This window comes from Capra hircus, chromosome 10 (genome assembly GCF_001704415.2).
Source record: "Capra hircus breed San Clemente chromosome 10, ASM170441v1, whole genome shotgun sequence".
In the NCBI taxonomy this organism is placed as follows: Eukaryota; Metazoa; Chordata; class Mammalia; order Artiodactyla; family Bovidae; genus Capra; species Capra hircus.
This window is the reverse complement of record NC_030817.1, coordinates 94,613,671-94,640,204: the sequence shown is the minus strand read 5'-3', so window position 1 is coordinate 94,640,204 and position 26,534 is coordinate 94,613,671. Positions and strand designations below refer to the sequence as shown.

General features: G+C 39.1%; 1 protein-coding gene across 1 annotated transcript in view; it reads right to left on the bottom strand.

Moving 5' to 3' along the window:
• ANKRD31 (ankyrin repeat domain 31) overlaps positions 1-26,534 on the bottom strand; it is a 134,478-nt gene that overhangs the window by 56,583 nt on the left and 51,361 nt on the right. The window contains exons 10-16 of the mRNA XM_018053792.1: positions 23,950-24,105; positions 19,928-20,070; positions 12,263-12,407; positions 8,736-8,788; positions 6,250-7,756; positions 5,571-5,732; positions 3,289-3,426 (exon numbers count right to left, since the gene is read on the bottom strand). Coding sequence (XP_017909281.1) covers positions 3,289-3,426; positions 5,571-5,732; positions 6,250-7,756; positions 8,736-8,788; positions 12,263-12,407; positions 19,928-20,070; positions 23,950-24,105 — 2,304 coding nt within the window. The remainder of the gene's footprint in view (positions 1-3,288; positions 3,427-5,570; positions 5,733-6,249; positions 7,757-8,735; positions 8,789-12,262; positions 12,408-19,927; positions 20,071-23,949; positions 24,106-26,534) is intronic.

Sequence of the window (26,534 nt, the reverse complement as noted above, 5' to 3'; positions counted from 1 at the left end):
CAAATGTTGGTGAGGATACGTAAGAAAGAGAGCCCTTACACACTGTTGGTGGGCGTGTGAATTGGTGCAGCCACTGCAGAAAAACAGTATGGAATTTTCTTAAAAAAAAAGAACTCCACATGATTCAGCAATTCTACTGTTGGGTATATATCTGAAGAAAACAAAAACACTAATTCAAAAAGATACATGCACCCCCAAGTTCACAGCAACATTATTTACAATAAGCAAACGAGTACTGCTACTGCTGCTGCTGCTGCTGCTGCTGAGTCGCTTCAGTCGTGTCTGACTCTGTGCGCCCCCATAGACGGCAACCCACCAGGCTCCCCCGTCCCTGGGATTCTCCAGGCAAGAACACTGGAGTGGGTTGCCATTGCCTTCTCCAGTGCATGAAAGTGAAAAGTGAAAGTGAAGTCGCTCAGTCGTGTCCGATTCTTCGCGACCCCATGGACTGCAGCCCACCAGGCTCATCCGTCCATGGGATTTTCCAGGCAAGAGTACTGGAGTGGGGTGCCATTGCCTTCTCCGAACGAGTACTACTTGGCCATAAAAAGAATGAAATTTTGCCTTCTGCAAAAACATGGATGAACCTGGAGGGTATCATGCTTAGTGAAATAAGTCAGACAGAGAAAGATAAATACTCTATGTTATCACTTCTACGTAGAATCTAAAAAATAAAAGAAACAAGTAAATACAACAAAACAAAAACAGATTCATGGATACCGACAATAAACTAGTGGTTACCAGAGGTCAGAGGGATGAAGAGAGGGGCAAGATAGGGTAAGGAATTAAAAGGTATAAACTACTATATATAAAATAAATAAGCTCAAGGATATACTGTACAGTACAGGGAATACAGTCAATATTTTATAATAACTAAGTGGAATATAGTCTATCAATTTTGAATCACTATGTTGTATACTCGAAACTAATATATTATAAATCAAGTATATCTCAATAAAAACATAATCTTCATTTTTTTAAAACAAATTAATCTCATCAAAATACTTATTGATACAAGCGACAAATGACTAACAGAACACAAGCTATCATGGGACCAAGTAAGCACCAATCATGCCAAATGGTTTCAAGTCAGATATTAAATTAGGGTAAGATCATGGGAACATTTCATGCAAAGATGGCTCGATAAAGGACAGAAATGGTATGGACCTAACAGAAGAAGAAGATATTAAGAAGAGGTGGCAAGAATACACAGAAGAACTACACAAAAAAGATCTTAATGACCCAGATAACTACGATGGTGTGATCACTCACCTAGAGCCAGACATCCTGGAATGTGAAGTCAAGTGGGCCTTAGGAAGCATCACTATGAACAAAGCTAGTGAAGGTGATGAAATCCCAGTAGAGCTATTTCAAATCCTGAAAGATGATGCTGTGAAAGTGCTGCACTCAATGTGCCAGCAAATTTAGAAAACTCAGCAGTGGCCACAGTATTGGAAAAGGTCTGTTTTCATTTCAATCCCAAAGAAAGACAATGCCAAAGAATGGTCAAACTACTGAACAATTGCACTCATCTCACATACTAGTAAAGTGAACTTCCAGATGTTCAAGCTGGTTTTAGAAAAGGCAGAGGAACCAGACATCAAATTGCCAGCATCTGCTGGATCATGGAAAAAGCAAGAGAGTTCCAGAAAAACATCTATTTCTGCTTTATTGACTACGCCAAAGCCTTTGACTGTGTGGATCACAATAAACTGTGGAAAATTCAGAGAGAGATGGGAATACCAGACCACCTGACCTGCCTCTTGAGAAATCTGTATGCAGGTCAGGAAGCAAGTTAGAACTGGACATGGAACAACAGACTGGTTCCAAATAGGAAAAGGAGTACGTCAAGGCTGTATATTGGCTTATATAACTTATATGCAGAGTACATCATGAGAAACGCTGGGCTGGAAGAAGCACAAGCTGGAATCAAGATTGCCGGGAGAAATATCAATAAGCTCAGATATGCAGATGACACCACCCTTATGGCAGAAAGTGAAGAGGAACTGAAAAGCCTCTTGATGAAAGTGAAAGAGGCGAGGGAAAAAGTTGGCTTAAAGCTCAACATTCAGAAAAGGAAGATCATGGCATCTGGTCCCATCACTTCATGGGAAATAGATGGGGAAACAGTGCAAACAGTGTCAGACTTTATTTTTGGGGGCTCCAAAATCACTGCAGATGGTGACTGCAGCCATGAAATTAAAAGACGCTTACTCCTTGGAAGGAAAGTTATGACCAACCTAGATAGCATATTCAAAAGCAGAGACATTACTTTGCCGACTAAGGTCCGTCTAGTCAAGGCTATGGTTTTTCCAGTGGTCATGTATGGATGTGAGAGTTGGACTGTGAAGAAGGCTGAGCACTGAAGAACTGATGCTTTTGAACTGTGGTGTTGGAGAAGACTCTTGAGAGTCCCTTGGACTGCAAGGAGATCTAACCAGTCCATTCTGAAGGAGATCAGCCCTGGGATTTCTTTGGAAGGAATGATGCTGAAGCTGAAACTCCAGGACTTTGGCCACCTCATGCGAAGAGTTGACTCACTGGAAAAGTCTCTGATGCTGGGAGGGATTGGGGGCAGGAGGAGAAGGGGACGACCGAGGATAAGATGGCTGGATGGCATTACTGACTCGATGGATGTGAATCTGAGTGAACTCTGGGAGTTGGTGATGGACAGGGAGGCCTGGCGTGCTGCGATTCATGGGGTCGCAAAGAGTTGGACACGACTGAGTGACTGAACTGAACTGAAGATCATCTGACCTTCCTATTTATATCTTATATTGTCACATTTCTCTTTAAAAAGACATGTGAACAATCAATCTGAGTTTTTTCCCTCTGGAATTTCTTATACAAGTTTTTTGTGTGTGTGTGCTTGAGAAAAATGTTAGAAGATCAATTTAAAAATGGAGCTTTAAGATAAAAACATGACCTGGAAGAAAAAAAGGAATATTATCAAGAAATAAGAAAAGAAGGGACAGGGAAAGAGGAAAATTTGGCATTCCCTATAATGTTAAGCAATGATATTAAAGCCTCCAAGGAAAATGCCTTAATAAAGCTTCTTTATTGAAAAATGAATGAAAATAAATGAATGCTCCCAAAGATATATTAAAAGCTGTTTCCATGGTTATTTTTGCAATTGGTGGGAACTAAGATAAACCATAAAATATTATAAAAAGAATTTTCAAAGTGAGCTTCTATGTAACAGTCAGGATCAAAATGGGGGAGGGTGGGTGAAATATATGTATCAGTGAGTTCAAATTATAAAGACATTTACAATTTAAAAATCCAAACCTGCATTATCTTTTAGATTCACGTCTGCTCCAGATTCTATCAGAGCTTTCGCCAGAGACAAACGTCCTCTTCTGGCAGCCAAATGAAGCCGGCTTTCCCCTGTGGCATTCCTCTCATCGATCCCAGATGTCTTCCCTTCTGTAAATTTGCCAAGCAAAACTGAGTTTTCTGCCAAGTGCTGATTATTATGAAGGATCTTAGAAAACACAAAGCAACCTCCTAAAAACATCCTAAAAAGCGTGCACTACACACAAAGTGAAAGTCGTTCCGTCATGTCCAACTGTTTGCAACCCATGGACTGTAGCCTGCCAGGCTCCTCTATCCATGGAATTCTCCAGGCCAGAATACTGGAGTGGGGTGCCAATCCCTTCTCCAGGGGATCTTCCCAAGCGAGGCATCGAATCCAGGTCTCCTGCATTGCACGCAGATTCTTTACCATCTGAGCCACCAGGGAAGTCCCACACAGAAACATACCTCAATTAATATTATAATTGCTGTTGCTGTTTTAAAACACAATTCGTGAAGAAACGGTAGAGCATCTGAGCACGTTAACGCATTCCAACTGTTGTTCACTCTGTCCTAAGCTTGACTGAGACAAATAAGACTTGCTTCATTTCTATGCTCATTTCACTTGGTAGTTCATAATCCGCTTTCTACATTTATTCTCATATCTCAACGAGTGTGTCTCTGATGACAAAAGATGTCAAGAACCAAAATATGGCCTATTGAGAATTTCATTTTTCTTTCACAGAAAATTCAGTACAATATTATTATATAAATATTTTTATTTATTTTCCTTACATCACAAGTTAGAAATACTAAAAACAATAAAATTTTTCCCTAAACTATGCTAACATTATATAAAGAAAACAGATGACACTGTCTCTTCTTTTGAGTGGCCTGCAGCCTCGGGGAATGAGAGACATGTAAAAAACTACATGAAAATCTGATTAAGTGCTACAAGAGAAACATATTAGTTTCTTGTGGTTCTAGAGACCAGAAATCCAACACCAAGGTGTCAGCAGGGCTACAATTTCTCTGGAAGCTATAAGGAAGAATCCTTCCTTGCTTCCTCCAACTTAGCTTCTTTAGCTTTTGGCCACATTGTTCTTTTGCCTGGCTCTTCACATTATCTTCTCTTTCCTTGCGTGTCTCAAAGCTGTCTCCATTTTTCTTTTATAAGGGTACTTGTTGTTAGATTTGGGTCCCATCTGGAAAATCCAATACAATTTCCTCATTTCAAGGTCCTTAACTATATCTGCAAAGATTCTTCTTCTAAATAAGGTAATATTCACTCTTTAAATGCAACAGTATCATAGATTCCAGGGATTAGGACATGGACATGGGTTTTTTGGGGGCCACTATTCAATCCACTATACTACTGCTACTACTGCTAAGTCGCGTCAGTCGTGTCCAACTCTGTGCGACCCCATAGACGGCAGCCCACCAGGCTCCCCCGTCCCTGGGATTCTCCAGGCAAGAACACTGGAGTGGGTTGCCATTTTCTTCTCCAGTTTTCCTTTAAAATTGGAGGAAGTTACAGTTCAGTACACACAGGCAAAGTCATACCCGACTCTGTGTGACCCCATGGACTGTAGCCCACCAGGCTCCTCTGTCCATGGGATTCTCTAGGCAAGAGTACTGGAGTAGGTTGCCATTCCCTTGGAGGTATGTATAAGAAGCGCGTTAGTTTACATGAGAGGGAGACAATGGGGAAAAGTTCCAAAAGGATGCCTAGTATTCCTACCTCTTACTCTATCAACTTTTTCTTACTAATCAACTTAGCAGGGCTTAACACTTGACCTGAAGTAGTCCAGCCTATGGTTCACCACAGAACTAGCTCCAAGAATTACCAAAGAATAGCCATTTATCCATATTGTCAAACACACACAGTTCATGTATCTGACAGAAAGAAACTAGTGGCCATGCTTCTCGACTTTCCCTTATGTTAAAAGGGCTCAGTGAAAGTTCTCAGGGATCTGACACAACTCAGACCTGCTGCCCCGACTCAACCTCCTTGCTGTCTCTACTGTTCACCGTATCCCCTCTAACATAACAAGCAGACAAAAATATGGCAGTATATTGGAAGACTAAGAGATTCTCAAGTGGTGTATTGTAGTAAAACCACCTAACAAATATAGCCAAAATAATCTTATAAATTAGTGAATGACTAAAAAAATAAAACAGTAAATATGAAAGTATATATAATTCTTTGAAGGAGAGTGGATTGCTAGGAGTGGTCATGCAAAAACCTTGTCCTTATATAGTACAGAAGTACAAACCTTGGCTGCAGGTAGCTTTGGAGACAGTTTTTCTTTTTCTGAAATTCTGAATTTTTTTGTGTGATTGGATATTAGTAGACATATGAATTCCTGAATCTGGTTTTTCTTTTTTCTCTTTACAATTTCTTATACCGTTTTCATCTCCATTGACAAATTCCTCACCTGAAAAAAAAATTTTTTTGAAGTATCAGTGTTGTCTTTCTCCTTACTGGTTGTAGGACTAAGCAAGAGTCTAGTCATATAACTGCTCCACGTTTCTGTTCCTTTCTAGACTGCTTTTTTATTTAAAGGAATGGAAGCCTTTAAAAATGTTTTCATACAACAAACGTAAATTAGATTCCTGGATGCAATTTCAACAGTGAATCACTAAAATCAATGGAGCTAACATTTTCCTGCTATGAAAATGTTGTTAGGTTTCTTGACATCAAGTAGGTGCTATATTAAAAAGAAAGCTAAAATCTCATAGAAATACTTTTTTTAACTTCTGTCAATATTAATTTAGTACCTTCTTTCAAAGAAAATACCATTACTTAACTAACTAATAGTATCTCCAAATTGTGATCCACACGTCCTCATTCTGATCAGTTTGGGCAGAGGTTAAGTGAAATTCAGTTGGAAATTTCTATGGAATAACTAAATCTATAGGAAATGTGTACAAATTGAACAATACTAGTAATACCTGGTTTGTGAGAAATCTCCCTCTCTTCTCTTTGACTAAGTTGTGAGATGTTGGTCAATTCTTCATTGTCAGTAGAATGAAAACCTGTATTTTGTATGGCTTTGCTCTCTTGTCTCCTTTTTTCAACTTCAGTTGTTTCCATTACTTGAGAAGGAACACCTCTGGATGAAGGCCTATTTGAAGGACTTGTTTCTCGGCCTGTGTCAGTATAATTCCTTTTGGTGTCTCCTTCCCTATTCACCTTTTCCACAATATGTATATCTGTTTGATTCATTAAAGGAGTTAGTGTGCTGGGGCTATAATCCTGAGGATTCTTGATCAGCTTTTCATGACTGGTCAACTCTGAAGCTTCCTGTGTCGAGAGTGTTCCTATACAAGCCAGAGGAGTATGTTCAGGACTGCCGTGTGAGTGATCAAAAGAAGTTCCACATAAACATTGCTCATAATCTGGAACATGTTCAGAAACTATTATATCATCTGAATTAGAAAAACGAACAGCTTCCTGTTGTGGAAGCGTGGTTAGGCTGTCTGCTTTTAACTCATTTTCCTGTGGAAAATGGTCTTGAGAAGGTAAAAATTGTTGAAAATCCATTTCTTCTCTATTTGTTTTATTTTCTTTATAATTATCATGGTTTTTGCCACCTGAAGAACTTATCACCTTTTTAGATATTACAGTCTCCTCAGAGGCACAGGAATCACCATGATCATCATTATTAAAGTTTTCCTTTATAAAGGATGGGGAAATTTTTTCCCACTTGAGGCTCTCATCTTTTTGACTTGAGTTACGGTTTTCATGAGATTTATAAGGGCTAATGTGCTCCTGGTCTTGGAGAGTATGAGGCTGCTGATCTGTAGTAACAGGTAGTAACCTGGTTTTTTCATGTAGAGAAAGTCCTAAGAGAGAAACAGCTTCAGCTTGGTCAGTGGATTCTACTTCCATACATTTTATTCCTTGACTGTCTGATAAATCCAGGCTTTGAGTATGTATCTCTCTGGGAATTGAACAAGTTTCAACATCATTACACAAACCATTTTTCAGGCCTGATAGAGCTTGGCTGAAAGGTTTACAAGACTTTTCTGGAAGGTCATCAAGGATTTGGAGAGCTTGTTGCTGACGAGTAACTGATCTGCTTCTCCTTCTAGAAGAAGAGACAGCCACTGTCTTTCTTGGACTGCTTTCTTGGCTTGTATCATCCACTTGAGTCCTTTCATGCTGTGCATTTCTTCTTCCTTTATCTTTAGACACACTTGTGCTGGGATCCTCAGCACTACGGAGATTGTCCTTTCTGAATCCTGTAGAGTGTATCTGGTTGAGAACTGATTGTTTCTGCTTGGATTTACCAATTCTCATGTTTGGGGAATCTTTTTGATAACGTTCATATATATCTGTATTTATAAATAAACTCTTTCTGCTTCCTTTATTGACTTCTACATGTTCTGGCTTCTGTCTGTTGGAATTTTCATCACAAACAAACCCACTGTGATTTTTAGAACTGAATTTTGGTTTCTATAGAAACAAAATACATAGTTAGCTTTAACTGTCAGCTGTAATTCTGCATTCAATTCATTCTGGACTGGAGAAAAAGAAAACTATTATTCCATTCAACCTTATAATTTAATCTAACCACAGGGCCTGCTAGGATATATACAACCTGATGTATATTTCAGAAAAAAATAGACAAAAAGCAGAAAGACAAATGTAATAGATTCAAATTCCATATATGCTCTAATTGTTATTTTTTCCTGTACATTTTACTTTGTACTTGCCAGTATTTTAGCACTATCAATCTTATTACCAAACATAATAAAAATTTTAATCAAGCTAATCCGTATAGGCTTTTAAAACAATCAGATAATTCCTTCATAAGGAATCTTTGTAAATATGCTTTAAAACCACTCTCTTCTCCCATTTGTTACAGAGATAGAATTAAGAGTTTCTTCCTCTGGTATCTGTGAGCATCATAGTATGCTTCCGCATAGGGTAGTGGAAGAAGGGATTTAAAAACAAAAAGACAGATAATGCAACCAAGTAGGCGTGTACGGAAAGATTACTTTGGGCTGACAAGACTGAGACAGGAACAGGGCTTCCTCTCACACATCACAACGGAAGCATCAGATGGGAAATAACTGCCCACCACGTAAAGTTTAACGGGCTGGATTAGCACCTTTGACTCTCATACTGTGCTCAGGCCAGAGGAAAGTCAACATGGCTGATAAACCTCATGGCTTTATAAAGAGGAGAAAGGAAGTAGAAATGGTTACCAATACATTAGTGTGCCCACATACACTACATTACTCAACTGCTTCCCACACTAACAGCCCAGAACCTTCTGAGTCTCATGTAATTATTCCAAAGTGTCTAAAAAGCAAAGGCGAAGTCACTGTTCCTGATGAATGCTTAACAGTCTTTCTTTCCCCTCCAATGATCAATAAAATAACCCACAGGTGTGCTCCATAAACACGTTCACTGCTGAACAGAGAGCTACCTTGTGCCGGTGTGCCTCCTCTCCATCTGAAGGGTCAAGGCTATTCTTCTGAGCTGTAAACAAAAAGAGAAAATCAAAGAAAACAGCCTCCAGAGGTCAGACTCTAGGCTTCTAAAACCACAAGGCCTTTGCCATGAGCAAACCAAGTGGAAAAAATAAAATTATGAAAACACATTTTATTAAAATTGGCACATATAACATTATATAATTTATGATTTCCATATTTATTATAAACCAAATACTATCTTGAGAGAGCTGAAAACACTTCTGTAGGAAAAGCAAAACAGACCCAACAACATAATGCTGAAGATGGGCAATGAACTTGGTATTTTTATATTCCCCACAGTTATACTCTGATATGCAAGTGTACAAGCTTTTATAAGGCAAAAATTCTTTCATAATGAATTGCATCATTATCACTTCCTAATACATCTGCTTACTAAAGTTGAAGGATACATGATTAATATACAGAAATCCACTGCTTTTCTATGCACTAATAGGGAGCTATCAGAAAGAGAAAGTAAGAAAAAAAACAATTACTTACATTCACAATTTCATCAAAAAGAACAAAATACCAAGGAATAATCTTAACCAACTTATACTTTGAAAACTATAAACATTAGTGAAGGAAACTGAAGATGATACATGGAAAAGAGAAGATATACTGTGTTCTTGGACTGAAAGAATACTATCAAAATTTCCATGCTACCCAAAGTAATCCACAGATCTAATGCAATCCCTATCAAAACAGTCACAGCATTTTTCACAGAACTACAAGTAATCCTATAATTTATGCAAGACCACAAAAGACCCTGAACTGCCAAAGCAATCTAGAGAAAGGTGAACAGAGCTGGAGGAATCATGCTCCCTGACTTCAGACTACACAAAACTATGGTGATGGCACAAAAACAGACACAGATTGATGGGACAGACTAGAAAGTTCAGAAATAAACCAATGCAGTTATTTTCAACAAACTTGTGACAGAGGAGGGAAAATACAATGGATGAAAGAAAGTCTCTTCAATAAATGGTACCTATGATAAGTAGTGAAACTGGACAGCTACGTGTAAAAGAATGAAATTAGAACATTTTCTCACACCACATACAAAAATAAACTCAAAATGGATTAAAGACATAATCGTAAGAACAGAAACCACAAAACTTCCAACAGAGAACATGGGCAGGATGTTCTTTGAAATAAATCATTGTAATATTTAATATTATTTTGTTACATTATTATATCTGTTTCCTAAGGAAACAAAGGAAATGAAATAAAAGATAAACAAATGGGACCTAATGAAACTGAAAAGCTTTGCATAGCAAAGTAAATCACTGACAAGACAAAAAGATGACCTACTAAATGAAAGAAAATATTTGAAAATGATATGACCAATAGAGGTTAATGTCCAAAATACATAAGCAATTCATACAATGCAATATAAAAAAAACCAACTAAAAAAATGGACAGAAGACGTGAATAGACATTTTTCCAAAGAAGATATACAGATAGCTAACAGGCACATGAAAAAATGTTCAACACTAATAATCACCAGAGAAATACAAATCAAAACCGTGGTGAGATGTTACCTCACACCTGTCAAAATATCTGTCATCAAAAAGTCTACAAACAACAAAAGCTGTTAAGGATTTGTAGAAAAGGGATCCCTTGTACACTGTCGGTGGGAATGTAAACTGCAGCCACTGTGCACCGACTCAGTGGACATGAGTTTGAACAGGGAAACAGTGAAGGACAGAGAAGCCTGGTGTGCTGTAGTTAATGGGGTCGCAGAGAACTAGTTGGACATGACTTAATGACTGAACAACAACAGCAACAATGGAAAACAGTATGGAGATATGGAGACTGCTCCTAAAAAGAAAAGTAGGGCTAAGATATGACTGGACTGCCTTGGTGGCACAGTGGATAAGAATCCACCTGCCAATGCAAGGGACACAGGTTCGATCCCTGGTCTGGGACGATTCCACATGCTGTGGAACAACTACGCCCGAGGGCCGCAACGACTGCGTCCATGCTCTGGGGCCTGTGAGCTGCAACTACTGAGCCTGTGTACCGCAACAGGTGAAGCCCACATGCCTGAGAGCACACGTGCTACAGCTACTGGGCCAGCGTGCTGCAATCGCTGAGGCCTGAGCACCGAAAGCCAGCGCTCGGCAACCGGAGACTCCATCGCAACGAGAAGCTAGTGCACTGCAAGGAAGAGCAGCCCCTGCTCTCCACAGCTAGAGAAAGCCCGCACAGAAAGCAGATGAAGACCCGCCGCAGCCAAAAATAAAATTAATTAATTTAAAAAAAGAAACCATGATATGATCCAGCAATTAAACTGCTGGATATACATCCAAAGAAAATGAAAACATGAATTCAAAAAGATACTAGCACCCCCATGTTCATAGTAGCATTATATATAATACCAAAGATATGGAAACAACCTAACTGTCCATAGCAGATGAATGGATAAAGAAGATGGAGTATATATTCATGCAATGGGATACTACTCAACCATAAAAAAGAATGAAATTCTGCCATTTGCAACAACCCAGAAGGTATTATTCTTGGTGAAATAAGAGAAGGAAAAATACTCTATATTACCACTTATATGTGGAATGCAAAAAAATAAAACAAATCAATGTATAAACAGAAACAGACTCACAGATACAGAAAACAAAGTAACAGTTACCAGTGGGGAAAGGGAAGAGAGAGGGGCAAAAAAAGGTTTGGGAATTGAGAGATACAAAATACTATGTATAAAATAAATAAGCACAGGGATATAGTCATTACTTTGCAATAACTTTAAATGGAGTATAACATATAAAAATACTGAATCACTACATTGTATACCAGAAACTAACATAACATTGTAAATCAATTATACTTCAATAAAATATAAATGATTCTTATATAATCTCTTTGAAACTGAAGTTTAACTGCTCCTTTGCTGTTTAACTTAACAGTGTAATGATGAATGACAAGGCAAAAGTATAGCCGTAAGAAAATATTCTTCAGGAATGAAAGTAAACAATCCTGACCATATTCATTGAAAAAGATGCAGCCAAACATAAGTTACAATTTATAACTCGTGTTGTTCAGTCAATGGATTATGGGGGGAAAACCCAGAACTGTATAAAAGTTCCTGTTTGCAATGCATATCCTGGGGAAAAGTACATTTAGTATTATCTTAGTTCCTTTAGAGTTCTTCCATTTGGTGCATTTGCAAATGAAGCCAGAACATCACTGGATGGGTTTTCTCAAAATTTTTGAGGAAAATCAATTTAATTTCTATAATTCTAAGCTTGATTTCTGTAACTCTCTACTCAGACTCTCTACTAAGGATGACATGGTTGGATGACATCACTGATTCAATGGACCTGAGTCTGAGCAAATTCCAGGAGACAGTGACAGGTCAGCCTGGTGTGCTGCAGTTCATGGGGTCACAAGGAGTCGCACACGACTGAGCGACTCAACAGCAACTGCTGACATGATGAACAGATGTAACAGAGCAGTTTACGTTTACCTGATGTAAGATGGTTTTGATGTTTAGGAACAAATCTCTCAAGGAGACGTATCATACGTGAGTCTTTGGCTTCATCTAAAGCACACTTTCCATTGTCATTTCTAAATAAAGGATCGGCTCCATTCAAAAGAAGTAACTCTGCCACCTAGAGGAAGATTGTTTTATGTGAGGAGCCCAGACAAAAAGTATATTATTATAAATGTATGCTAGCATACAACTCTAAGCAACATCAAATATTTCTTTCCAAATATTTGGAATTTACCAACCATACAGAGTTTGGGTTTACCTGTAACATCGTTGCCCAACAACAAAATTCAATGTAACTGCTACTGAATCATAATCTGTTGATGTACATATGACTTCTCTTACCAAAAAAAAGAGAGAGGAAGCAAGGAAGAGGGAAGAAAGCGGGGAGGGAGGGAGGGTGGACAGAATGTCTGTGGTTTAACTGATGATAAAATGGAGCTAGCATACATATGGTGAACTTGAATTCAAGTTCATTCTGCACTAGTAAATGCAATTTTAACAGGTTCCAGGAGATAGTGTCTTCTCCGTATTCCTTTGCTGCTGCTCCTCCTCCTCAGCATCAGAGAGAAACCGGTAAACTCTTATAATCTGTTACTACTCCTCAAGTAGCCTCCTCTATGAAGCGCTCCCTGACCTCCTCACCCACTGATGCCCTAGAGAAAGATGACCTCTTCCTTCTTTTATGTACATATTTTATGTCCAATATATGCTATATTATATTATACTCACCTCTTATACCTATCTCTCTCCTATATTTCAAGTTTTTTGAGGGTGGGACTCTGATTATCTTTAAAAATTAATATTTTTGGATAGGAAATCAATAAATATGGCTCAGAATACAGAAGGCTCAGAGAAACAGACAATGAAAGCTAAGTTTCCCTTTTCTACCCTTGTACTTCAGTCATCTAATTATTTCTCCTAAGTTAGCCCTAGTTACAGTTTCCCCTGAATTTTCCCAATAGGTCTAGTCCAACAGGTATATATGTGTATATCATAAATGTGTATATATGTTGTTTCTTACACAAGTGGGCCTATAATATATACATTTTTCTGTGCTTTAGCTTCTTTCCTGCCTACCCTACCCTGCATCAGACTCTGAAAACTGCTTCAAATCAGATAGATTGAACTTCCTCATTCTTTCTAGCAGCTGAATAATAATTTACTTTTTAATATACCTATATGAATGTATTAATGCTACAATTTAGAAGACTCTTGAGAGTCCCTTGGACCGCAAGGATCTCAAACCAATAAATCCTAAAGGAAATCAATCCTCAATATTCACTGGAAGGAGTGATGCTGAAGCTGCAGCTCCAAAGCTTTGGCCACCTGATACGAAGAGCTGACTCAATGGATAAGATCCTGATGCTGGGAAAGATTGGATGCAGGAGGAGAAGTGGATGACAGAGGACCAGATGGTTGGATGACATCACTGACTCTCAATGGACATGAGTTTGAGCAAAGTCTGGGAGATGGTGGAGGACAGGGGAGCCTGGCGTGCTACAGTTCATGGGGTGAAAAGGAGTCAGACATGACTAAGCAACTGAAAAACAACAACCCTACTAATGGATATTTAAGTTGCTTCCAAGTTTTCGCAACAGATATATGTCTTGATCATCTTTATATTCCCAGTGTCTATTTCAGTATCTGGCACAGACTGTATGTTTAATGAAAGAATGAATGTTGTCTAGGAGGATGTATGAAACAGGCTTTAAAGAACGTTATACCAAAAGAAGCCCAGATTTCCATGTAAATGTCTGGGATGAGAGAGAAGATCAGAATTTCTATAGATTTTAAGCATCTAAAAATTATATACATATATACTTATATCTATATATATTTAATATATATTTCCTTTTACATATATATATTCCCTTCTACCAAAAAAGCATTCTACAAGAGAAAAGTGCCCCATCACACACAGGGATAATCTAAGCTAAATCCTTTAAAAATTAAGATTCAGAAACTTGATGATTCTGCTTTTCAAATGACTTTATTATGGGAGTTTAAAGCTAGGTAAGAGGATTGAAAGTAATAGTAGGTATAATTAAATCTATAATTCATATGCCTGGATCTTCACATACTGTTCAGCAATACAGATGGAAAGCATATTGCTTTCTTTCAGGAAAAGTAATTCCATAAGTTTGTTTATCTCTGGAGGTTTTATGTCAAATAATGAAGCATGCAGTATGAGAGTATCTGAGGATCAAGGAACATGAAAAAGAAGACAGGAGGAAGGGAAGAGAGCCTCACTTCTCTGGAAATCCGGGATGGTTACCCTAAGGGAGGGAATACATTACTCTGGCAGTCCCTGTCTTATCCACTGTCCAGTGGATACTCTCTATCCATATACTCTATCGACACCAACTATCCACATTCACCAATTTCCTCTATAGCCTGCTATCAGGACTTCTGAAGCCTACTTATATTATACACTCTTTAACTTAAAAAACTCTCTCTCTTCTCATCAAATGGCAGTAAATAAGTTATTTCCATGGAGTTTTTAACCCTGTATTTGATCCTGTATTAGTTATCTGTTGCTACCTGACAAGTTACCGCAAAACTCAGTAGCTTAATAATAAATATTTACAATCTCATAGTTCTGTGGGTCAGGAATTTGGGAGTGGTGGAGGTGGTTAGTTTTGCCTCGGGGCCTCTCAGGAGGCTGTAGTCAAGAGGCTGGCTGGAGATACAATCATCTCGAAGCTCGACAGCACCTGGAGGACCCGCTTCTGAGATGGCTCACTCACGTGGCTGTGGGCAGGAAAAGGCTCAGCACACTGCCAGTGTGCCTCTCCACGGAGCTGCTTGAGTGGCTGCTCGATACGACATCTGGCTGCCTTCAGTTGTTGAACGAGTGACGGACAGAACAAGGCAGAAGCCACGATAGCTTTCAACCAGGTCTCAGAAGTCATATAATGTGTTGCTTCTGCCACATCCTATTTGTTAGAAGCAACTCACTGAAACTGCAGCCCCCGCTCCTGAGGAGAAGACTCAGGTTCCACCTTTCGGACAGAAGAGTGTTAAAGAATTTGTGGCTATTTTAAGGCCACCACGTATTCTTAACTGGAACAAGCAGAGCCATTTCAGTAAGTGGCTGGCCTCACAATCTCCACTTGTTTAGTTCATCAAACAGTAGAACCCTGAAGGAAATACTTCTACTGAGAGCTTGCCCGTAGCTTTTCACCTTCAACAACATTATTGACTCTAGTGCTTTTTTTCCTCCTTCTAGAATCAGCTGACTTCTGTGCTGCTGAACCACTCTGACTCCACCTTGTCAGCTCTACTCCAGTCCTTCCCCTCTCCTTTCTGCATGACTGCACTTCAGCCTACTCATAAGGAATGTGCTCAAGCCAGATAAATTCACTACCAACTTTGCCTTCATCAGATGTGAAAGCTGAAAGAATGCCTTTTGCTGACGCAGATGGTTAATGGTCATGAGACCCCAGGAGGAGGAAAGCTCCTCCGTTCCAGTCAGTGTGGATGTGCTTCTCACTTGGTGGTCAGAGTCTAATTTTAGCTCTGGCCCCCTTAAATCCCCCTGGACTCCTTTCTGTGGTGTGGAGCACAGCTGTGCATGCCTCTGGATTGCTCGCTGCCCAACCTTGCCAGTATATAAGTTATCCACAATAAACGTCATGATTGCACTGTATGGAACTGCTTTGTTAATAAAGCTTTGTTTTACAGACTCAAAGTTCCTTCTCAGTTTGGAGGATATTATTTCAAATCTCTTCCTTCCAATAAATCCCTTGTGTAAGAAGCCAATAAGACAGAGAATAAAATTCTTTCAAGACTGGAAAAGCCAATATTTTGACTATACATTCCTAATGGGTATAAACAAACAAAAAGCAATTCATTAGTAGTTCCATTGTTATTACTATTGTTAATAACAGAAATATCACTAATAGTAATATTGTAAATAAAATGTACAATAAAGAAATGTTAACGTATTAAGACACAAATGCTTAGCATAAAAGGAAAAGAGACACAAGTAAAGTTATTATGAATCTATAGTATTAAGTTTGAAATGGAAATATCAGTAAGAACTCATGAATTTTCTTTCTAAAAGTATGATTTCACGGAAAACGCCTAAAAACAATGACGTCCAATAGCAATGAGCACACCTCGCACCCAAACTATGGTCTCTAAATAGATTTTCCATTAAAACAGCCACTTACAGAAAATACAAGAAGAAACCATAAAAATCAGTCAAATCCAGAATTTCGGAAACCCCAACCAACAAATTACCCAGGCTCCAGAAGAGACAAAACACAGGAAGAAACATTACAGATCAAAACACACTTAAGAGCCATAAAAGCACATGTAGTACATAGACCCTGACAGGTCCTCATTCAAACAAAATTTTAATAAAAACCACTTTTAGATAATTTGGGAAAACTTGAATATGGACTGGGTATTATTAAATGGCATTAACAAATAAGTTTTATTAGGTAAGATGATTAAAAAAATGTGGGTGTGAGAAAAACGTCCTTATCTGTTAGCGATGCAGGTACAAGTATTTATCGGTAAAATGGTATGATGTCTGGAATTTAAAAAAAAATACTCCCAACAATGACAAAACACTATCCATGGTCCCGCCTACTATGCAGTATGACTTTTTATAGTGCAATAGAATAGACAATCAAACTTTATAAGACAGCTCACTCCAGACACAAATGGAATGGATAATCAACATGTCTGGGGATATCTTCTTAATATCTGTGAATCCCAATAACATAGTCAATGAACTTCTAATTCAACATCTCAAATACTCACATATCACAAGCACGCTCCATCAAATTAAAGCTTGCTGCTGTTGTTGCTGCTAAGTTGTGTCAGTCATGTCCGACTCTGTGAGACCCCATAGGTGGCAGCCCACCAGGCTCCTCTGTCCCTGGGATTCCCCAGGCAAGAACACTGGAGAAAAGCTTGCTAAAACTGAGATAACTTATATCAACTTGCCATGCCATTTCCTTCACAAATTAACCCTAATAAAGGAGGATCAAGGTCAGTCTGACATGATGTGTTCTTAGCGATGTCTGCTTATGCTCAAAGATCATTATGCCTGCCTAAATGTCTCCCACTGTATGTTTAATAATTTGTCCCAGAATTTTCTAAGCAACCACAGTGAGCTGATCATCTGAAATTCACAAATTCTACTTTCTCCACACTTGAAAGAATGTATTTAAGTGTTGTTGTTGTTGTCTAGTTAGTAAGTCATGCCCAATTCTTTGCAACCTCATGGACTGCAGCATGCCAGGCTCCTCTGTCCTCCACTGTCTTCTGAAGTTTGCTCAGATTCATGTCCACTGAGTTGGTGATGCGATCTAACCATCTCATCCTCTGCTGCCCCCTTCTTTTGCCTTCACTCCTTCCCAACATCAGGGTCTTTTCCGATGGGTCAGCTCTTTGAATCAGGTGCCAGTATTGGAGCCTCAGCATCAGTCCAATGAATAATCAGGTTGATTTCCTTTAGGATTGACTGGTTTGAACTCCTTGCAGTCCAAGGGACTCTCAAGAGTCTTCTCCAGCATCACAATTCAAAAACATCAATTCTTTGACGCTCAGCCTTCTTTATGGTACTTGATTACTGGAAAAATCATAGCTTTGACTCTATGGACCTTTCTCGGCAAAGGGATCTTTCTGCTTTTTTAATATGCTATCTAGGTCTGTCATAGCTTTCCTTCCAAGGACAAGCATTTAACTTCATGGCTGTAGTCACAGTCCACAGTGATTTCAGAGCCGAAGAAAAAAAAAATCTGTCACTGATTCTACTTTTCCCCCCATCTATTTGCCATGAACTGATGGGACTGGATGCCATGATCTTAGTTTTTTGACTGTTGAGTTTTAAGCCAGCTTTTTCACTCTCCTCTTTCACCCTCATTAAGAGGCTCTTTAGTTCCTCTTCACTTTCTGCCATTAGAGTGGTATCATCTGCATATCTGAAGTTGTTGACATTTCTCCCAGCAATCGTGATCTAGCTTGTGATTTATCCAGCTCAGTATTTCACATGATGTACTCTGCATAGACATTGAATAAACAGGGTGACCATATGCAGCCTTGATGTATCCCTTTCCCAATTTTGAACCCATCAGTTGTTCCATGTCTGGTTTTAACTGTTGCTTCTTGACCTGCATACAGGTATCTCAGCAGACGGTAAGGTGCTCTGGTATTTCCATCTCTTTAAGAATTTTCCAGTTTGCTGTGATCCACACAGTCAAAGGCTTCATTCAGTGTAGTCAATGAAGCAGATGTTTTTCTGGAATTCCCTTGCTTTCCCCATGACCCAACAACTGTTGACAATTTGATCTCTGGTTCCTCTGCCTCTTTGAAAACACAGCTTATACACTCAGAAGTTCTGCCTAACTTGTAGGATTTTGAGTATAACCTTCCTAGCACATGAAATGAGCTCAACTGCATCCCTTCTAAGATATTCTTGCCTATAGCCTTCCCCAGCTCTACCTGTGGCAGGTATTTCTTCTGGAGAAACAGAACAGATCTTCCTTAGCCCTCTTTCCTACTCTAGAGGTTTTAAGCCCAGAAGCAACTTCCACCACTTTAAATAAACAATAAACTATTTTCAGGAAATGCCTCAGCCCGATGCAGTCCCTGGACCAGAAAAAATGTCTAGGAAGCTCAGAGTACATATGATGAAGCACTGTGCCAGTCTTAATTAACAAGTTTCATAATTGTGGGCTTCCCAGGTGGCACTAGTGGTAAAGAACCCAGCTGCCAATGCAGGGGACGTAAGAGACCTGGCTTCGATCCCTGGGTAGGGAAAATCCCTAGAGGAGGGCATGGCAACCCACTCCAGTTTTCTTCCCTAGAGAATCCTATGGGCAGAGGAGCCTGGTGGACTACAGTCCATAGGGTTGCAGAGTCAGACATGACTGAAGCAACCTAGCATTCACGTACCATTACTTTAGTTACTATTAACCAACATATATGGAATTATAGCATTCTGATATTATAACCATTGGTACCTCTGTGCTGGTGTGTACTGGTTGGTCATTAAACCTGAGAGGTTCTCATGTCTTAGTCTGATTCTGAAAGTAACACTAGACTACAAAAAGCTGTGAGCCTGCTGCGACCCTATCATTGCATAACATACTAAGAAGGAAATGTTCTCCTAGAGCCTGTAAGGGTGTCCCTCATGACTCAAGCGGTAAAGAATCTGCCTGCGGTGAAGGAGACCTGGGTTTGATCCCTGGGTGGGGAAGAGCCCCTGGAGGAGGAAATGGCAACCCACTCCAGTGTTCTTGCCTGGAGAACCCCATGGACAAAGGAGCCTGACGGGCTATAGTCCACCGGGTCGCAAAGAGCTGGACACGACTAGAGCGACTCAGCACATGCACACAGAGCCTATAAAGTACTATACAAAAAAAGACCTAAGGAAGTTGAAAAAATACTATGTACAACCAAAATACACATCATGTAGTCATTAAAAGTAACATATGAAACGGGGTCTGCCATATTAGGCACAACCAATCCATCACAGTAATATTTTTTTATAAATTCTGAGTACTGATTAGCAGAATGAACTGAAACTGAATCCCTATCTGTTTTTCTACTGTTGGTCCCAGAAGTTTTTAATAGTTGAAGAGTGTAGTGTTCGCTCTGCAAACGAAATAATTACAGTACCTGATAATGTCCATTAATCACAGCATCATGTAGGGGAGTGATCTGGTACATTCCGCTGATATTCACATCTGCTCCACCTTTTAACAGTTCACTTACTGTCTGATAAAACCCTCCTAGACTAGCTTCATGAAGTGCTGTCCAACCTATGACACAAAAAAGTAATGGTGTTTGTTATATTTGGCATCTTAATAATGTCTGTGCTTGCCCTTAAAATAAGAACTCTAATTCTAAGTTGCTGCTTTAAAAATACTTTGGCTATGAAACAAGGTAATCTCACCATGAGGCAATCTGTATTATCTGTGGATTCAATTCAAATTTTTATTAAAACTCCTACCCTTAACACTGTTGGTATTAATATGGAAAAATATGAAAATAGTAAAAAATTTGAAAACACTCCTGCCCCTCTCAAATAAAAAGGCTGTAAGGAGAGGGGGTCATTATTAGCTCATAGAGACTGCTGGTTGCAGGTTACTTTTCTGCAGAGAAGAGGGGAAAAAAGGCTTATTCGTAGCTCAAGGTACTTTTGTTAAAGTAACCCAGCCAGCAGGACCTCAGTTTAAAAGTTGATTCTTGACCAACGTGGGTTTGAACTTCGCAGGTCTATCTTATACACAGATTTCTTTCCAACAGTAAATACTACGGTATCACACAATCTGAGGTCATTGAAGGAGAAACCATGGATAGGGAGAGCTAACTATAATTTATACTCAGATTTTTTACCACAATGAGAGTCAGGACCCTAACTCCCACGCTATTCAAGGGTCAACTGTATAATTTTTTCTCCCAATTTGCAAAAAGTTAGTTACAATAATTCAATTAACATACTATAAAGTGCTCCAAGGATACCAGTCAGCCAGATAAATCTTTTCGTTAGTCAGACACAATGATATAAGTCAAAGATATCTATTAAACTCCAAAATAACAAATCTTTTATTATCTCCCCAAACTGCAAGTTGGGAGATCCTCAAGCAAAATCTTTATTTCTTTTTAAAAATGTAACTATCTTGGAGGAAATTTCCTCAAAGCTTTCTGAGAAGATAGGTTTCCTATAAAGGCAATACAATTAAACCCACTGTTTAAAAAAATTCAACATCATAATGATATTAGCTGCATGATCTAATGCAGCAACTGTTAACACCCACAGAGATATGCAGTGTCCCTTCTTCTGTATTACAGTCCTCAACAATTTTGCTCCTCATTTTTAATGTTTTTATGTGTCTCTTACCTTGTTGTTGGCTTAAACTTCTTGCTATTATCAACATCCTGGCCTGAGCCAATCTTTCTTTTCAGTTCTAATGTGTCATAAGCTTAGGAGTCTGTGTAAAATAATCCTCAATTCATTGATCTGACAGGGTTTTAGCAAAGAAGCTTTATTAGATCTATTCTGGGTATTCAGAGCTTATTTTCAGGCTATTTCATGGTTGTCACCATTGGTTTTGATAGGTAAAGAATTATTGAAATAGTTTTTTTTAAATCAAAGACAAAGATATCACAAAATACAAATGAGGACTTATAAAATGCAAATGTTACCTATGAAAAAATAATTGGGTATATTACATTTTGTGTACAAACGAAGATCATGGCATCCGGTCCCATCACTTCATGGGAAATAGATGGGGAAACAGTGGAAACAGTGTCAGACTTTGTTTTTTTGGGCTCCAAAAATCACTGCAGATGGTGACTGCAGCCATGAAATTAAAAGACGCTTACTCCTTGGAAGAAAAGTTATGATCAACCTAGACAGCATATTCAAAAGCAGAGACATTACTTTGCCGACTAAGGTCTGCCTAGTCAAGGCTATGGTTTTTCCAGTGGTCATGTATGGATGTGAGAGTTGGACTGTGAAGAAGGCAGAGCACCGAAGAATTGATGCTTTTGAACTGTGGTGTTGGAGAAGACTCTTGAGAGTCCCTTGGACTTCAAGCAGATCCAACCAGTCCATTCTGAAGGAGATCAGCCCTGGGATTTCTTTGGAAGGAATGATGCTAAAGCTGAAACTCCAGTACTTTGGCCACCTCATGCGAACAGTTGACTCATTGGAAAAGACTCTGAAGCTGGGAGGGATTGGGGGCAGGAGGAGAAAGGGACGACCGAGGATGAGATGGCTGGATGGCATCACGGACTCGATGGACGTGAGTCTGAGTGAACTCCGGGAGTTGACGATGGACAGGGAGGCCTGGCGTGCTGCGATTCATGGGGTCGCAAACAGTCAGACACGACTGAGCGACTGAACTGAACTGAAGTCTTTATTGGATTGTATCAAAAAATAAATATATTTCAACCTCTCTAGTAGACAGCTTACTTCTTTGTTTCCACAGCATTTGGCGCAGAGGCGGCACACAGTAAAAGCTCAGGCCACACACCTCTTGTCAGTAGTTCTTGAACTTTAATGGGAATAAACATCACCTAGGGAGGGACTTCCCTGGCGGTGTGGTGGCTAAGACTCTGCACTCCCGACACAGGGCTTCTGGGTTTGAGCCTGGTCAGGGAACTAGATCCCGCACATTGCAACTAAAGACGCTGCACGTGCAACTAAAGATCCTCACGCCACAATGAAGATCAAAGATCCCATGGGCCACAACAAAAACCCTGCACAGCCAAATGAATGAATGGACATTTTAAAGCCATCTAGGGAAGCTCGATCTCTAGATTTTAACCTAAAGATTTTGACTGTGATTTTCAGTGATTTTGTGTGTGCGCTTCAGTAAAGGTTACATTTTTAACAAACATTGTAGGTGACAGGAAAATGGCTTATGGACAACCTTTTGCAAACACTGCCCTCTGCAATTCTGTAAGATATGGTAGTCAGAAGTAGCAGGGTCAGAGTAAGATGCCAACTGAGAAGAAAAAGTAGAAAACAAGGGAGTTCAAAAGTCTGGAAAATACGGACAGGTAAAGAATTCATGAAAGTCACAGAAGTACATGGGGCAGTGAGGAGAAGGTGTATGCTGCCAAGCAAAAGACAGGCAGGGAATAGCAACCAAGGATGCTAATAATGGCACAGGAAAGAGTTTAAAAAAGGTCAATGAACAGAAAGCTGCTCAGACTGATGTTTGGGAAATCCACAAATTCCAGTTAGAGGCATGCAGAACTACTCCTGAGCCTAAGAAGCACACAGAGACTTAACAGAAAGAACCATGGATTTCTCCAAATCAAAGAAGCAAGAGCTCTGGCTAGCAAGTAAGGATCCCTGGTTTAGGGTTATAAGACCATGATAGATGAACTGGTTACGAGACTTAGAATAACAGTCTTTAAAGCTCTGATTGATTACAGTATAAACCCAGGTCCTGCTAAAGTGAGTTCTGAGGGAGCACTTGTATCACCTGCTTATCTGAGGATTGTGCTGCTGATCTCTGTGTATCAAAAGACTTTGCGCACTTTTCATACACCAAGAGAGTCTAGAAACAACAGTAAAAGCGAGGACACATGAAAGGTGCTGGCCCAGTGCTGCTCAGCGCTTTAAGTACGTCAGCGCCATTGAGGAATCATTCCTCTCCAAGAGAACGTGCCAGGTTCTCCCCACAGGAAGACTGTACCAGAGATCCAACCTGGCAGGAAGATTGCTCTTTCTGGGCTTCCTGCTCCACCCTCTCCAACTCATATAGTCTGTTCTCTTCATTTCCCTGGCAACTGTTTTGCTGTCCCTCTACCATCAATTTTCCCAGAAGCTCAATGGATCACCAGCTTCTTTCAGCTCTGAACCTCATTCCTCTTCCATTAAAAGCTGAGTCTCACAGTAACAATGCTCACACAGAGCCAGCAAGCTGGCCCCAGGAGCCCCGTCCCTCTGTGGCAGCTACTGCACGTGGCCAGGCAGGCACAACCTTTGGAGGGGAAATGCCTCTCCGCTTATCTTACCACTTCCTGGAGAGGATGGTGAAGCATCACCTAAGAAGAAAAAATACTTGGAAGCTTTCTGTTTGAGGCTTGACTTAAGCCTACTTTGCCGTAATTTCATAGCAGTAATTCAGCTGAAACAAAAAACACTCTCAAGATAACTGTAGGTGATAACCACAACCTACCGGCATAACTTGGCTGATTAACATTTCCACCTTTTTTGATATAATGATGAACAAGACCAGTATCATTGTGCACAGCAGCTTTATACAGTAAGTTCTCTCCAAAAATGTTTCTCCGGTTAATGTTAGCACGAGTTACTTTATTCATCTTCATTTTTTCTGAAATGAAGGCATGAACAAAAGAAAACCAAAAACATGAATAACTCTTATTTGAAAATCAAGAGGAATATCAGTAACAGAATGATTTCAGTTAACATTCTAGAATAGAAATATATCATATTATGAAGGAGTATTTCATTCATTGACCCAACTATAACAGTATCTACATGCAAAAAGGTGAAAGAGGCGAATGTCATTAGTTTGAAATATTTGAGTAAACTATAGATCATGTAAGCATTCATGTTGATTGAAACTCTAGGAAAGCTGCATATGTAAGACTAATTGATTATTTTCTTAGAAGTTCTAATGAAACAGACTATTTAGAGGTTATTACACCTAACAAAATGTTACAATACTGAAGTATGTCTTATAAAACCATGAAGAGAAAATCTCAGAACTGTATCAGAAAGATTAAAAAAATTACCTCCAGGAAAACCAGAAAAAAGAATGTTACTAAATTTTCTTTCTTTGCTAAAAATAATTGCCATGAAATTAAATAAAGGACTATGATCTTGAGCTGTATAATAGTTTTGACTTCCTAAGCCAGGAGATACACAATTAAAATGGTTTTCCAGGTTCTGCATACCAACTATCATTTCTCCACTGTGCCTCCTAAAATACTGAAATTCTTCATTTAGATAACCCAAATCCTGTCCACTTCTACAGATAATACTCTTTTGATTTTCCCAAATCTCAGAAGAGCTTTGATGACAGCTTTTCTAGTTTTCATGTAAATGCCCTGCTCCATCTTAAAAGGGAACTGAGTACTGCAGCAGATTTTCTCAGTGGGTCACAATTCAACTGCTTTGTTTTTATGTGATTCTCTCCATTCAGTCCCACTGTAAACTAACACAAACCAACTGCTGAACACTTGAGCCTACCTTCCCCTACCCCAGACTGCAAAGCATTCTGCTCCCACCAGATAAACTATATGTAAAGACCAATAGTCTTTATTCCATCTCTGTTTTTGCCAGTTGTACTTGCTATTATAAATATGAAATTTATTAAAAACAAATTAAGAATATAAAAATTTTCAATGAAAACTAAGTTGTGAAAGATATTCACTTCCAATCAGGACTAAATAACTGCTACAACTTACTGTCCCGTTGTAAACAACTAGAAAACTAAATAACATATACGGGGTGGGGGGGAACCCGTTATCCAAAAATTAGAAAAACGGGTAGTTAGATCTATGGCTCCCTGAGTGAAGGCACACAATGCAGTGAGACCTGAAGTCACCCCAGCTTCCTGTCTGGGGGTTCCCGAGGATAACACCAGCCTATGAGGTGCTCCTGCTGGGCGGAGGAGACAGATCAGCGTCTGGGGAGGCTGGGGTAAAAAAATTTACAGGGCAGGGCACCAGAGATGAGGGTGTAGAGAAAAGGCACCAGAAATCTATAAAAAGGGGCTCTTTGAGTCATTATCCGAATACTAAACCATTCATGGGTAAATAGTCATATGAGACTGGGCAAGAAGTACCCAGAAACTATAAATTATTAATAACCACCATCGGAGATCATACAGGCTGGGGAACATTTACATTCCTGCCCATCTGGGGAGAGAGACTTTGTTGAGCAACTGGGGCATTTAGAGAGACCTTTAGCGGGTCATATCTTAGGGACAGAGTAAGGCCTACACTAGATCTACTTAACCAGGATTTTTTTAACGTATTGAAAGGACCAAGCTGACCTTTAAGTAACTTGTTGGCCAAAACAAAAATAAACACTCTTAAAATACAGAGAAAAACACTCAATAATATTCTGCAGCATACAGATTTTCAACTGTTCTCTACTATAAAGGCCTGCGCCTTTGTCAAAACTCAGGGTTTGCTTCTGAACTCCCTTCTCTTCCACTGATCTACTAATATCTCCCTATCTTGATGACAGTACCATGCTGTTTTGATCACCACAGCCATAAAATAACAATAATAATTCTTGAAATAAGGTAGTGTTAACTCTCAAAACTTTGTTCTTTATCAGAGTTGTCTATTTAAATCCTTTGCATTCCATATGAATTTTAGAACCAGCTTTTGAATTTCTAAAAAAAAAAAAAAATCCTACAGGGATTTTGATTAAGATTGTGTAGATTCCATAAATATATCTCAGCAGAAAAAAATCTTAACCATATCGAGTCTTCTGACTCAATGAACAAGGTATGTTTCCATTTCTCTCCATCAAATTTTGCTATGTGTAACATCTTCTAGGTTTCAGGGTACCTTTTACATCATTTGTTAAATTTTATCTGTATTTCACATTTTTTGAAATTTCAGCATAAATCTCACTTCCTAATTGTTTGGCTTTCAAATTTAACTTTCTAATTGTTTGTTGCTAGAATAAAGAAGTGTAATTAATATTAGTATATTGATCTTTTATGTTGCAACTTTGCTAAACTCACTTATAGTTGCTTTTATTGTAGTTTCCATCAGATTT